Source organism: Etheostoma cragini, chromosome 7 (assembly GCF_013103735.1).
Source record: "Etheostoma cragini isolate CJK2018 chromosome 7, CSU_Ecrag_1.0, whole genome shotgun sequence".
NCBI lineage: Eukaryota > Metazoa > Chordata > Actinopteri > Perciformes > Percidae > Etheostoma > Etheostoma cragini.
The window spans coordinates 7,391,088-7,405,791 of NC_048413.1; the positions used below are offsets into that span (position 1 = coordinate 7,391,088).

General features: G+C 38.2%; 1 protein-coding gene and 1 long non-coding RNA gene across 9 annotated transcripts in view; one reads left to right on the forward strand and one right to left on the reverse strand.

The window, feature by feature from the left end:
* Positions 1-197, reverse strand: part of LOC117947390 — a 9,328-nt gene extending 9,131 nt beyond the window's left edge. Inside the window, exon 1 of the long non-coding RNA XR_004657227.1 lies at positions 187-197. This is a non-coding gene — a long non-coding RNA (uncharacterized LOC117947390). The remainder of the gene's footprint in view (positions 1-186) is intronic.
* The window catches only part of dvl1a (dishevelled segment polarity protein 1a), a 25,750-nt gene extending 16,200 nt beyond the window's left edge, over positions 1-9,550 (forward strand). For 3 of the 8 annotated variants that reach the window (XM_034876233.1, XM_034876237.1, XM_034876236.1), the window contains 10 exons: positions 301-439; positions 1,505-1,598; positions 1,759-1,828; positions 1,947-2,086; positions 2,639-2,715; positions 3,749-3,816; positions 3,984-4,325; positions 4,937-5,104; positions 5,222-5,437; positions 7,532-9,550. In XM_034876233.1, the coding sequence (XP_034732124.1) occupies positions 301-439; positions 1,505-1,598; positions 1,759-1,828; positions 1,947-2,086; positions 2,639-2,715; positions 3,749-3,816; positions 3,984-4,325; positions 4,937-5,104; positions 5,222-5,437; positions 7,532-8,043 (1,826 nt within the window). In that variant the 3' untranslated portion in view covers positions 8,044-9,550. The other 5 variants (XR_004657226.1, XM_034876239.1, XM_034876234.1 and 2 more) reach the window with 5 other exon arrangements.
* The last annotated feature ends 5,154 nt before the right edge of the window (positions 9,551-14,704 follow it).

Below are 14,704 nucleotides of genomic sequence, written 5' to 3' on the forward strand. Positions count from 1 at the left end.
CCCCCCCCCCCCCCCCCCCTATAATCTACTGTACAAAGTATACAGTAGAAAACCAGGTTCTGTTTTCACTTCATATTTTCAACAATGCTCAAATCTTCCACTGGTCTCAGAGATTAAAGCTCCTGTGTTGTTTCCATCACTGTTGCTCAGATAACTATTATCTTTTTCCAAATGCGCCACTGTCACTAAGACTGTCTTTCCTTCCCTCCTTGTTTGCTCCCTCTCGGTCTGAATTGACCCCGCTATAAGCAACGCTACCTCCCGTCTGACTCAATGCGGCTCTGCTCTTTCTCTTTCCAGTCCCTCGCATCAACGGTCACTCGAAATCAGAGCGCACTGCAAGGGACTCAGCCATGGGTTACGACAGCGCCTCAGTAATGAGCAGCGAGTTGGAGTCCAGCTCGTTTGTTGACAGCGATGAAGACGAGGATGCTAGCAGGTAACATTCAACCTCACATCACAACATGTTTCTGCTCTGTACAGACACTCAGATCACTAGCGTTTGTTTGTTTCTGAATCTATTGTTTTTCATAAAAAAGTAGTGATTAGGCCTGCATTTAACAATTATTTCCATCAATTAATCTATAATTTTTTATTGATTAATCACTGTCCTGTCACTCCCTGTGTTCAAATTACCCGTTTTACCTCTCTAACAGCCCAAAACCCATAGAAATACAATTAGCAAAGATATAACACACACAAAAAGCAGAAAACCCTCACATTTGTGAAGCTGCATTTAGCATATTTTTGGCATTTTTGCTTAATCCAGGATCAAAATAGTAGCTGATTACATTTTTTAATCAATTAACTGATCAATCAACTAATGGTTTCAGCTCTATTTGTGATTGATCTACCAGCTGTTTAGGCTTAGACTCCTTTAAATCACAATCAGCTACACATGTCAGCCATTAAAGCTATAGTGCTTAATTTCTGTCTCCCCCATGAGGAATTCTAAGTAATGACAACTAATTTGTCTTCATCACTGGACGCCACAATCATCTGAACACAGCCATACTGAGAAATACAGAGAGAGCTTGTAGCAACTAATTTGGCAATGGCTTGAAAGTAACGCTTATTAATATCAAAATGTTACGTACTAAACCTTTAAGTTAAAAACCAAATAGCAGCACAGTATACAGTATATGCTGTAAGTCTTTTTTTTTCAAGGCAACATAAAGCTGCTTACAGATGTTGTGTTGTGGATGCAACATTCAAGGAGGGGGGGGGGGGTTAACAGCACTACAAACGTCAGCTTCCAAAGTGACATTTAGTTTGCTTTCTTGTTATGTAAGGCACTGTTGTATTTTACTAATGTTTTCTTTCATTTTGTGTACCTCCTGTATATAAATCTACACACGCATGTACACTGTAAACAACATTTTGCTTAACATGTGAGGTCAGTTATTTACAGTCTCACCTATGGTAGATGTACTTACTTCCTATTCCAATATCATAGCTTTCCCTCTCCAAATCATTATTTTCCATCTTTTCTTCTGTGTTTCAGGCTCAGTAGCTCCACAGAACAGAGTTCTTCTTCACAGCTGATGCGAAGACACAAGCGCCGCCGACGGAGGCACAAAGTGGCCAAAATAGACCGGGTGAGCACCGCTGAGACACAGCACCGCCCCTGGTGGAATAAAAAAAAATTGACACTGAGTATGAGAAACAGATGAGTGAGCTGATTGATACAGCCACTTGGATTATTTCTGATGTGTTTTACTGTAAGTCATGTATTGTGTCCTCTTCCTGCCTTTCCAGTCTTCATCCTTTAGCAGTATCACAGACTCAACTATGAGCCTCAACATCATCACTGTCACGCTCAACATGGGTAAACCGTACACTTCCATTGTGTATACAGTATATATCTATATATATATACCTATAGCATAGCTATTAGCATGTTTTTCAGACCTAATACTGTGTATTCCCTGCTTTCTCCCTGACAGAGAAGTACAACTTTCTAGGTATCAGTATTGTTGGTCAGAGTAATGACCGTGGAGACGGCGGCATCTACATCGGCTCCATAATGAAAGGAGGCGCTGTGGCTGCTGATGGAAGAATAGAACCTGGAGACATGCTCCTTCAGGTACTCTCACAGAATACAAAATATTATTGAACATTTGGAGTTTTTGTCATCATGCACGTCTTTTGTGGTAGATATCAATGTTTTTGTTAATGAAAACACCTCTGCGGCTGCTGTATGTACAGTGTGAAAGCTGAACATGACAAATAAAGAGATTACTGTATTTCTATCTGAGGCTTTGTGACCTATTAAGAACCCCAATGTTGCGTTCACTTCTGTTACGAGGCAGCTTTGTAAAAGTTGTAGTTCTGCCTCTCCTTTTCCTTCCTGTTAATGCCTCTCTCTTGATCTCCGTATGGCTGAGCTGTACAGTTACATCCTCTTTAAAACATGGCCGACCACAATTTGTTGTTGCCCACATTTACAATATAGGTTTTATTTTGACTGTGTAGACCGTAGAAAGCAGCTTAGGATTTGCAGTCATCTGAAGGCCTAAGAGCAGTGCAGTCATTAATGTGCACTATACAAGTGCATGAATACCCTGCCATCTACAGAGCTTCAAAACACACATTGTATGTAATGAGTCACTTATGTATTTTGTTGTCTGCCAATCAGGTGAATGACGTAAACTTTGAGAACATGAGCAATGACGATGCTGTGAGGATCCTCAGAGAGATTGTTTCCAAAACTGGGTAAGAACATGCAGCTGACTCAGACAACTATTGGGCATTATTTAACTGTGGAACATTATCATACTGAGAGCTTAACTTATTGTATGTAAGGTGTAATCTTACACTTCAGACTGACACCTTAATCAGATAAGGTGCTGTTTAGGTTCTAAAAGGATTTAAAGAGTTAAAGGAAAGCCTTTCGAGAAAGATCCTCAGTGTAAAATATAAGCATATCCCAGCGGTGTATCCATTGTTGCCAAAACAGCGTGTTTTTTGCTAAATTTAACACACTTAAAAAACTTTTTCCAAAAGAACACAGCTATTAGCTACTTTCCTGCCTCCCCCTCCTGCTGGTTAATGGGTTTAGAGCAACCTTTAACAGTACATACAACTTCACTTTACTGTGCACACTAATGTTCTACAGCTTTTTAACAGGGGGTCCACAATGCCTAGGGCGTCCTCTGAGTTACAAAGTTGTTGTTTTTAAAGGTAAATTATGTCTGAAAATATACATTACCATGAATCCAAGTTATTAACAAAGATAAATCAGACCCTTTGTGAGAAAAAAAAAAAGTATAAACACAACATTGATGATAGGGTTTCCTTACTCCAGGTAAAGTAGCCACTGTGGTGACCATCCACTGGTACAGTCACATGTATGCTGAAGGATTCACTGTGCCCTCTACATGTATGTTTAAACCATGATGTATAAACAATATATGAATATCCATCCATCCATTTTTATTTTTCTGGCCCATTTTAAATGCAACTCAATTTTATACAATTTATGTAGTAGAGTGACCCTGCTCCGTCTCTCTTTCAGCTAAGTGGTCCTTGGCCTAAAAAAACGTTAGATCTCCCTACAGTATGAACATGCAGATTAGCGTGTGGTGTCATTCACTGACTTGTGGGGACCTACTTCCCGCTGAATGCGACACTGACTTGATCTCTGAGCTGAGGATTAAAACAGTGTAAGAGATGAATGTAGACAGTAGTCTGTTCTGTTCACGACGGTCATACATTTAAACTGATTTTCTATTTGCTTCCTCTCCAGTCCTATTAGTCTTACTGTTGCCAAATGTTGGGACCCATCTCCACGAAGCTACTTCACCATCCCTCGTGGTAAGAGCGACACTAGTTCTATATTGGAACCACGTGGACACATATCTTATTTTTCTTTGCAAATGCATTATTTTTATTACATTTGGAGCAATGTTACTGATGTTCCTGAACAGGTTTGACCTTTTGAAACTATTATCCAAGTTGCCTTATTTATTTCATGTGTTCAGCTGAGCCAGTGAGACCCATTGACCCAGCAGCGTGGATTTCACACACCACTGCTCTGACAGGACCTTACCCACACTATGGTAAAAACAACCAACCACCAACTCACTCTATGAAGCATCCATTATGTGGTAATTATGATAACCTTACAACATTTAAAACAATTGAAAAGTTCCACATGGTAATACTTTCTGATTTCTCTCCCATCCTAGAGTTCGACGACTTGCCTCTATCTGCAAGTAAAACAGACATGGCAACCATTGTCAAGGTGATGCAGTTGCCTGACTCTGGCCTGGAGATTCGAGACAGGATGTGGTTGAAGATCACCATCGCAAACGCTGTCATTGGTGAGAAAAGCTGAGCTGTGTGAGCACACACAAAACAAAATGCAAACCTTTGTTTCATGTAGACTGTAAATGCACTGTAAGTAATGCATGTAGGGTGGAGATATACACAGGACTGCGCTGTATGCATACTGCTCTGAACACTGGTGCTGAACATTGGTACATTGGTGTATCAGGACTAGCCTAATGCCCCAGTAACTCACTCAAAAAAAACCCAAAAAATGAACAAATACATGAATATGTTTTATGTTTTATTTGCTAAGTTGAATTACAAATGTGAAATTTAAAACAGGCAAAAACATGTATTAAATATTCGGTAATCACATACTACCTTACTTAAATCCGTCAAGTCATTTCTCTGAGGTTTATTATTCTTAAATTCTAGAAGTAGCATCAGTAATTGTTTGTTTTTCCAACCTCAAAATCAAACGTCTGAGGCCTATAACTATCATGCGTACAGTACTTTGGGCATTAATCAAACCAACTTCATTCAAAGTTCTTGCAACATTGTGCTGCCTTTCTATATGCAGCCTCTGTGGCTGTTATGCATGTTGAGTATTTTTAGCATCTGTTCAACACATTAAAGCCTGTGTGTGTGTTTGTTGCTGCGTCAGGTGCTGACGTGGTGGACTGGCTTTACTCCAGAGTTGAGGGATTCAAGGACCGGCGAGATGCGAGGAAGTACGCTAGCAGTCTGCTGAAACATGGCTACTTGAGACACACCGTCAACAAGATCACCTTCTCAGAGCAGTGCTATTATACCTTCGGGGACCTCTGCCAAAGTACAGCTACTTCTCTCATTGTGTTAATAATGCAACTTCATGTGTATGGATTTTTTTTATGAATAGAAGGATTACACTGAATTTTTCCCTTTCTGGTTCTGTTTTCTCTCCAATAAGACATGGCATCACTCAATCTAAATGAGGGATCCAGCGGTGGAGGCTCTGAGCAGGACACTCTGGCACCGCTCCCTCCAACCAGCAACCCCTGGCCCTTGGGTGGGCAGCCATTCCCCTACCCTCCCTTTCCCTCTGCACCCCCCAGCTTCCCGCCAGGATACTCAGACCCGTGCCACAGTTTCCACAGTGGGAGCGCAGGCAGCCAGAACAGCGAGGGTGAGCAATGAAAAGCAGGGGTGAAACGGGCCTTTGAGTTTTCTATCAGGCTTTCATTAATTAATGTGATAATTTGACTCAACATGCAACATGGCATTATCACTAATCTAACTATTCCTGACATATGATGTCAGTATTAATAAGTGTCTGACTCGTGCTAATTTCTGACATTGGATTGTATCTTTATTATCAAATATGTGTATTCTGAAACGCGTCCTGTATTGTCAGGTCAATCATGAGCATCTTGAGTCATGCAGCGGACAGCTCTGCAGTACTTGGTGTGTAAACAAAAACAATCTGATCAACCATGTTGATTACAAATTGCCAGCTTGAAATGATCCACACCGAGTCCATCCTTCTTCATCAGTTGTCAAATGTTCCCTTGTTTTCATCATGAATCAGAACGTGATCAGTGCTTTGTGTTGCTTCTGCATGGTTTTTGGATATCTGCATTGAGGGAGAGTGGAGAACCCGGGGGTGCACATGTATATGAGTGGGTGGCTGTGACAGTGTGGTTGTAATATACATTTTATGCCGTCTACATGTTACATGTACCATCTTACTCTGATTCTTATGGTTTTGAGTGATTCATCCAGACATTGACATGTCCTGCTTTCCGCCAGTTGTCACTGTTGTCAGTTAGTTTATCTGCAACCTTTGAAAAGTTTAGGGACAGAGAGTTGACAAAGATAAGAATAGCCATGCAATGCATTTTGTATGTATTTTTGTTTCTTTTGACACTTTCAAACAAGTCTTTGTGGGTACTTATGTGTCTGCTTGCTTGTTTTAATAATAGCATGTGTGCGTTTTTTGCTTTTTTTTAAAGAGCAGATTCTCCATAATTTGAAGATTTTTTTTAGTTGGATGACAAAGAAAGGGCCAAAAACAGCCATGGGTGTAAATTAGTTCTGATCATATGGGCCAGATGTAAAGTGGTAAGGTCCATTAGGTACACGGGAAGGGCTGGGAGGTGTGTGTAATTCTGTTGTTCCCTCTGTTTCTGCTGGGCTACGGTAGACTGAAGGAGGAGGTAGTCCCAGGACACTGGGGGAACCGGTAAGCCTGCTAACCCCCTCTCCAACTCTCTTTCTTTTTGCTCTCTCTATCTTACCATTCATCCTCTTCATCTTGTTCTATTCCTCTTCTCTTTCTCTTGTAGTCAACATTCTCCACCTATCATAGTGTGGCTTTAAGGTTGTTGTTTTTTTCCCTCCGCCCTTCCAATGCGTTCTCCTCTGCCCGTGTGTCCTGTGTGTCCATTCTCCTGCTCTGCACCCCTGGGCATGCATTCGTACTGTGCTGGGAGGTGCATGATGCACCAGGGTTTCTTCTATCATTCTCACTGATAGGGGGCGATCATGCACCACTTTACCCAGTACTGTTGGGCTCATTGCGGAAGGGGAGGTGTGGAATGTGTGATTTCGCAACAGCGTGGTACACCACTATCAGTACGACGCCACCAGTGTGCATTATCAGCGTTGACACATGACACCAACCTACTTTAACACAAATATATAATAACCTTCTTAAACAAATCAATTGTGTAAGTTGTGTTATTCTGTATTATCAGCCAAGTGCTGTGTAGTAGTGTCTTACTGATGCAGGTGTATCATGTTTACATTTATAACATGTGAATGTTTTCGGTGTTGTATGAATATCAGGTGAAGCCCATGGTATGAGTTGCTGCAGGTGGAACATGGGGGAAGAATCCTTTTAATTATCATATTTGCCATTGACTGTTGACTCTTGCTAGAATGAATAAGAACATATCTTGTCACACCTTAAACAAAGTCCAGTATTGTATTTAATAGCATTCATGCATTTTATTGTGTATTGCACATAAAGAGATCTTTGTCTTTTTGACATGCCATGTGATGTATAGTGTCTGTTGCAGTTCATGACGGCTTCATTAAGCTTTACAATATACAGTATTTTGTTTAATGTGTGGCCTGGCTCAGTGTAAATCAGTAGCTAAAGCAGCTGGTCTAAATCAGCTGTAGCTGATGAGATGGAGCTTCTGACTGTTTCATATTGTTAAGTGTAATTATACTGTGGACATGCAAGCTAAAATAACTATTTTTGTTTCCTCAAAAGGAAGCCGAAGCAGTGGATCCAACCCCAGCGCAGGCAAAGGTAGACTCCCCTCCCCACAGGAGAAGGGTCAAAGGTCAACATGCAGTGAATCAGAGCACCGCGTCCGTGGAGGGAGGCGTGGTGGGTCCACCAGTCAAATGAGCCATCACAGCCACACCGTCTCCAGTCACAGCCATGCTCGATCAAGCCACAGTCAGATGCACAGGACTTACTCTCACTCAAAGAACAGCCACCTCTCCTTCACCTACAGCCATGCCCCCTTCAGCCAGCCAGCGCCAGGTTCATGTGCCCACAGCGAGCGAAGCCATGCCTCCTCCTACGGTCCCCCAGGCTTGCCTCCCCCTTATTGTCTTGCCCATCTGGCCCCGAAGACCTCAGTGAGCAGCAGCACGCCCCCTGGAGCCCCTCCTGGAAGAGAGTTAGCAGCCGTTCCTCCTGAGCTCACTGCCAGTCGCCAGTCCTTCCAGCATGCTATGGGCAATCCCTGTGAGTTCTTTGTTGACATCATGTGACAGGTGATAGTGCCTTCAAAACTCATTGAGCACAAAACAATTCTCCCGTGAAGCCACTCAGCCCCTTCTCTCTTTCCTCTCAGCCTTTTGCGTCTAACCGTCTCCAAGTTCAGAATGTAGACACTGACTGGCCCTCTACCTAACCCCCTGCTATCTGTCTATCCATGTGATGTCCACGCAAAGGAATACAGGCAGCAAGAGCACAACAGGACAGGGGCCTCTCACACATTAAGCACGGGTCCTCTGTGGCGGAAAACCCTCTTCTGTATTGACGTGACGTGTACAGTTTGTTAAATGTGAGTGGTATTCAATGTGGTGATACTTTAAAGCTGCCACGCAGACATTGTCGGGAGTGTGTACTCCACAGAGGATATTTTCTTTTCTGCAAGACCTTAAAGCTGGCTGGGACTGGATCTCAATCCCCCAGACCCAGGCCGACACCTACACTTAAGAACCGTTTCTCTGGGCCTAGGACACGGAATTGATCTCCTAACTCATATCTGTGCATACAGATAAATTTAGCATGTTACACCAAACCTCTGGCCCCATTTCCTTTATACTGTGGCATCGCGACGGGTTATTTACCTGCCTCCTAAAAAAATGCTAACCTCGATCAGTTCATGATCGTGGATTTCTTCAACTTCATAAAGTAGGCCCTGTAGCCAGCCATTAGTTTAACTAGGCTGCATATTGCATGACTGTCTCAACTGCTTTAAAGAAAAGAAATGTTATTATTACATTTTGTTTAAAGTATTACCATTGGGGAGGGAGGGCTTACCTCTTACCAATGTTCTTAAGGAAGAATCCGTACACTGGACGCTTTTTTGTGATGTTATTTATGTGTATGGTGTCATACTTTGTCTACTAAGGCTGACTGACAGACAATCAGACATGACCCTTTTTGAATCAGTGGCCACCTTCCACTGTGCTAGCTGTGCTTTGTTGAATGTAACGTTATTCCTGTCAGTGATTAAACACTGACAACACACAACAACACTTGGTTTAAACAAATTTAAGTAAGCAGATGAACTTACAAACAGGATTCCAAACAGTGGGCACCTACTACAGCCGTGAAAGCAAACAGTTGTTGACATGAGATAAACCAGTCCTTGTCTGTAGCGAGTGTGAGCGTCAATGAAAGTCAGTGCGATAAAAGCCAAAGCCTCACATTGTGTGGTGGATATTTCTTTTATAATGTAGGAGCTGTCTGTGATGTAAATCTCTTTATGACTCTCATCTGGTACCTCTTACCGTTTTATTTTATGAATCCTGGCCTTCAGATTCTGATCTTCTGTAAAAACAATGGTAAACTCCTATTGTATCTACTGAAAGTATAGTTACAAGAGGACAATAACAGACACTAGTTTTATGAGCACTTTTCCATTTTTGTCCCCTCCTCCCTTTAGTATGAAACACTGTTTGCAATCAAAGCATTCTCTTTAATTGTGTTTCTTTACAAAAGAAGAATAAATTGTACATAGAAATTTATTATATATATGAATAAAAAATATATATGTTCAAAACTCTGTCTGCATTTTTTATGATAACAACTTTTTTGTTTTTAATTAGGAACACTAAATGGACATTCAATTTGTAATAAACTCCTACTTACCTTCACTTAGATGATTAAGTTATATATATTAAATGTATTTTGTAAATGACTGCTGTCAATTATTGCCAATTTGTATTAGCGAAAGAGTTTTAAGTATTCTGAAGTATGTTTTTTAAGACTGATGAGTGTTCTTTGAGTACAGTTTAACTGTAAGATGTATAACAACAAACAGATGTGCATATCATTTAAGTGACATTTAACAGTTAAAACCTCTGAGTGGAACTTCCGAGCACCAGCGCTGCTGCGTGTACTTTCCCAGTGGGTTGACATTACTCTCAAAAGGTTCAAATGTGTACTAACCCTGTACAGACCCTCTGTGTGCTTGACCCACCAACCACGAATGTTTGAAGACGTTTGAAGGTGACGCTACACTCCCCCACATGAGTATGTGTTATATGTGTTTCAGGAAGGAAGTGATGTCAGAGCCTTATGACAACACCACCGCCTGCAGAGGGAGACTAAAAAGTACCCTACTAAAGAAAAGCACTATGATCGCCTGCATGATATTCATTATATAGATCATTAGGCACAGCGAAAACATGTAGTCCCAGATTAACATTGACTTCCCTCACAACTGATATAATAGCAGTTTGAATCTAACTGGGGCTGATGTCTGCCTACATGCAAATACACACACACACACACGCACACATTTACCAGCAGAATGTACTATACTTACCAAACAACTCAAAAGTATTTCCCACTTCAGTATGTTAATTGAGCTACTGGGGTTTACTGTGCAGGGCTGAATTTAGAGAGAGGTTGAAGCGTAAGTGTGGGAGGTGTTTCTTGGCCAAGGACGCGTAGTCGGATGAGGTGCTGACTTTTGACATCACAATCCTAGGTAACGTGCGTATGCCCTGAAAGTAGGCGAATCATGCAGCGAACAATGTATGAGAATTTCAAAGGCAAAATGTCATTTGAGTATCATATGATCATGATGCACTATAAACATGACAAAGCAGGCAGATCTAGTGATATTACGTCTTTTGTACTTATTTACTGTGTGAATTAAATCTGAATCAGAGGATAAGATACACCATCCTCAAATAACCTAGATGAGATGGACTGCAGTCACCTACTATCTCATCATTAGTCAGCAAATTCCCCATTCTCCAAAATCAAAGCACTTACAGTAAGGAAAGACCATTTCCCTTTTCAAAGGAAGTAAACATGATTAATCTAAACTGTTATGGGAATGGACACAGTCCTAAATCACCCATGTAAACTGTAATCATTAATAAACAATCTTTAAAAAAACATTTTCCTTTTAGCACAATAAAGTACAATCGTACTGCACTTTTTGTTTCAGTTTACCTGTGTATGTTGTTGTTGTGGTTTCTTTTCTTGGGAATTTTTTTTAACTTTTCAGTGCACCATCACAAAACTCGTGACTGTTTACATGACCAGCTCATCTTGTTTTGACATGACTCATCAGCATCAATCCTTTGGTTATGGATGGATGATGGATAAATGCTTCCCATAAATAAAAAACAATGTGATATCTTCTCTATACTTAAATTACTCAAACAAAAAAATCATAATACATTATGTCATAAAGAATTATGGTCATAGTGTAGCATATCGAAAAAAAATCATAATGAAGCTCAGCGTAAATTCCTCAGAAAGACTTCTAAACTAATTGCTTCTTTTTCTCCTAATTGTTTTAGGCGTTCAATTTTCTGTTAACCAATCAGAAGTGGCCATGAATTTTCACAAGACAATCACAGCATGACATCTCTGCTTTAAATCTGTTCTCCTCTCGGCTACTGTCATTCCAGGTAATGAGTGCAACCCTCCTCCTCCCCTTCCACCTCCAGTCATCTTCACCCATACACATGTCGGCTTCTCTGTCTGGTCCTTGGGCTCCTTCACACCACCATCAGTGTCTAAACTCCATCAGGGGTGATACGTCTTGGCTTCTCTACTCCTATATGAAAATTATTTGATAACGATAGAGTCTAATCTCCAAAGACTCTGTACATTTTGTATTGTGTAAATGTACAAATAAAGCTTTGCATATCTGTAGCAAATTATCTCCTTATAGAAGTGTGGTATGTTAAAAGGTAAGAGCATTGTATGTTGAAAAAGTCATAGTATAGTATGTTAAAAAATCATAGTACTATATGTTGAAAAAAGACATGAAAAAGTCAGAGTATAGTATGTTAAAAAAAGTCATAGCATAGTACTGTATGTTGAAAAGTAAATAAAAACGTCAAAGTATAGTGTAGTATGTTGAAAAGAGTCATGAGTCATAGTTTAGTATAGTATGTTGAAGAAGTCAAAAAAAGTCTTAGTATAGTATGTTGCAAAAAGTCATGAAAAAGTCATAGTACAGTATGTTGAAAAAAAAAGTATAGTTATAGTTAAAAAAGTAATAGTATAGTATTTCAAAGAACGTAAAAAGTAATAAAAGGTCGTGGTGTCGTGTGTCGAAAACATGATGAAAGAAAAATCACAGTGTATCAATAAAGGTCTTTAAAAAGTAATAGTATAGTATGTAAAAAAAGTCATGAAAAAGTCATAGAAAAGTATGTAAAAAAATTCATAGTATTGAATGTGGCAAAAACTCATGAAAAAGTCATAGTATAGTGCGTTGAAAACGTCTTGAAAAAGTCATAGCATATGCAAAAAAAGTGATATAAGAGTTGTAGTACAGTATGTTGGAAAAAGTCATAATGTATGTCAAAAAAATTCTTAAAAACATCATAGTACAGCGTATTAAAAAAAGTAATGAAAAAGTCAGAGTGCGTTGAAAAATGGTCATAATACAGTTTGTCAAAAATTCATAGTACAGTACATCGAAAAGTAATAGTATAGTATATGGAAAACTGTCTTGAAAAAGTATTGGTATAGTATGTCAAAAAAAATTAAAAGTCGTAGTATAGTTTGTTAAAAATAATCATAAAAAGTCATGGCATAGTACGTCGAAAAATATAATTAAAGAATCACAATCGAAAAAAGTTATGAGAAGTTATTAAATAGTATGTTAAACAAATCATAAAAAAGTTTTGGTATAACATATCAAAATAAGATTGTTAGAAAGTCATAGTGTAGTGTTTGAAAAAACTCATAAAAGTGATAGTATTGTAATGTTGAAAAAACTCATACAAATCATAGTACAGTATGTTGAAAAAGTTATAAAAAGTCATGGTATGGTATGTCAAAAAATCATAAAAAGTCAAAGCATGGCATAGTATGTTGAAAAAGTCATGAGTCATAGCAAACATAGTACGTCGAAAATGTCTTAGTATGTTGCAAAAAGTCAAGAAAAAGTCATAGTACAGTATGTTGTATAGTATGTGTACTACAGTATCAAAATAAGGTAATCAGAAAGTCAAAGTATTGCATGTTGAAAAAGTTATATAAGGTCATAGTGTAGTATGTTAAAAAAATCATAAAAATGTTACGGTATAGTGTGTCACAATAAAGTAATTAGAAAGTCATAGTATTGTATGTTGACAAAGTCATAAAAACACACGGTATAATATGTCAAAAAAATCATAAAAAGTCAAAGTATAGTACAGCATGTTGAAAAAAGTCAAGAGTCATAGTATACATAATACGTCGAAAAAGTCATAAAAGGTCTTAGTATGTTGCAAAAAGTCATAAAAAAGTCATAGTACAGTATTTTGTATAGTACGTATAGTAAAGTATCAAAATAGGGTCATTGGAAAGTCGAAGAAGCCATAATGGTCATAGTTTAGTATGTCAAAATAAATCACGAAAAAAGCCACAGTATTGTATGTTGCTAAAAGTCATCAAAACACATAGTATAGTATGTCAAAAAGTCATGTTGCAGGATGTTGAAAAAGTTATAAAAGGCATAGAATAGTTTGTCTGAAAAGTCATAGTATAGTAAGTTGAAAAATTCATGAAAAAGTCATAGCACAGTGTGTTGAAAAAAGTCAAAAAAGTAATACTATTGTATGTCAAAAATGTCATAGTATAATGTGTCAAAAAAATTCAAATTTGTAGTATTGTATATCGAAAAAACTATTATATAGTATGTCAAAAAAAATCTTAATAAATCATAGGCTAGTGAGTTGAAAAATAGTCATCATACAGTTTTTCGGGTAAAGTCAAAGTATATGGCATAAACAGTCAATTGAAAAGTCATAAGATAGTACGTCAACAAAATTCATGAAAAAGTTGTGGTATAGTATGTCGGAAAAAGTAATTACAAATGCCAAAAAAAGTCATAGTACGGTTTAGTATAGTATGTTAAAGAATCATAAAAACGTTACGGTATGGTATATCAAAATAAAGTAATTAGAAAGTCATAGTATTGTATGTGGAAAAAGTCATAAAAACACATGGTATGACATCTCAAAAGAAATCATGAAAAGCCAAAGTATAGTATAGTACGTTGAAAAAGTCATAAAACGTCTTAGTATGTTGCAAAAATCATTAAAATGTCATGGTACAGTATTTTGTATAGTATGTATATTATTATATATTATAAGGTAATTAGAAAGTCATGTTATAGGATGTCAAAAAAGTAATAAAAAGTAATGGTATGGTATTTCAATAAAGTCACAAAAAGTCATTTTGTATGTCAAAAAAGTCATGAAAAGTCATGGAATAGAAAAATTAAAATTCATAGTATGTTAAAAAATAGTCCTACTGCAGTTTGTCAAAAAAGTCATAGGATGGCATGTTGACGAAGTACATGAAAAAGTCATGGTATAGTATGTTCGAAAAAGTCACAGTGTAGTATGTCGGACAAAGTTATAGTACATGCCAAAAAGTTAAAAAGTCATAGTAAAGTATGTTAAAAAAAATAAAGAAAAAGTCATAGGAAAAAAAGTCATAAAAATGTATTATAGAATGTTGTAAAAAGTCATGAAAAAGTCATAGTATGGCATAGTATGTCAAATACTTCATAAAATATCGTATTAGGCAAACGGTATGTTGTAAAAAGTCATGAAAAAGTCATAGTGTAGTATGTCAAAAGAATCATGAAAGTCATAGTGTAGTAAAAAATCCTAAAAGTCATAGTAAACCATGTCGAAAAAGTAAAACAATCTTTCACAGACGCCATTTTTT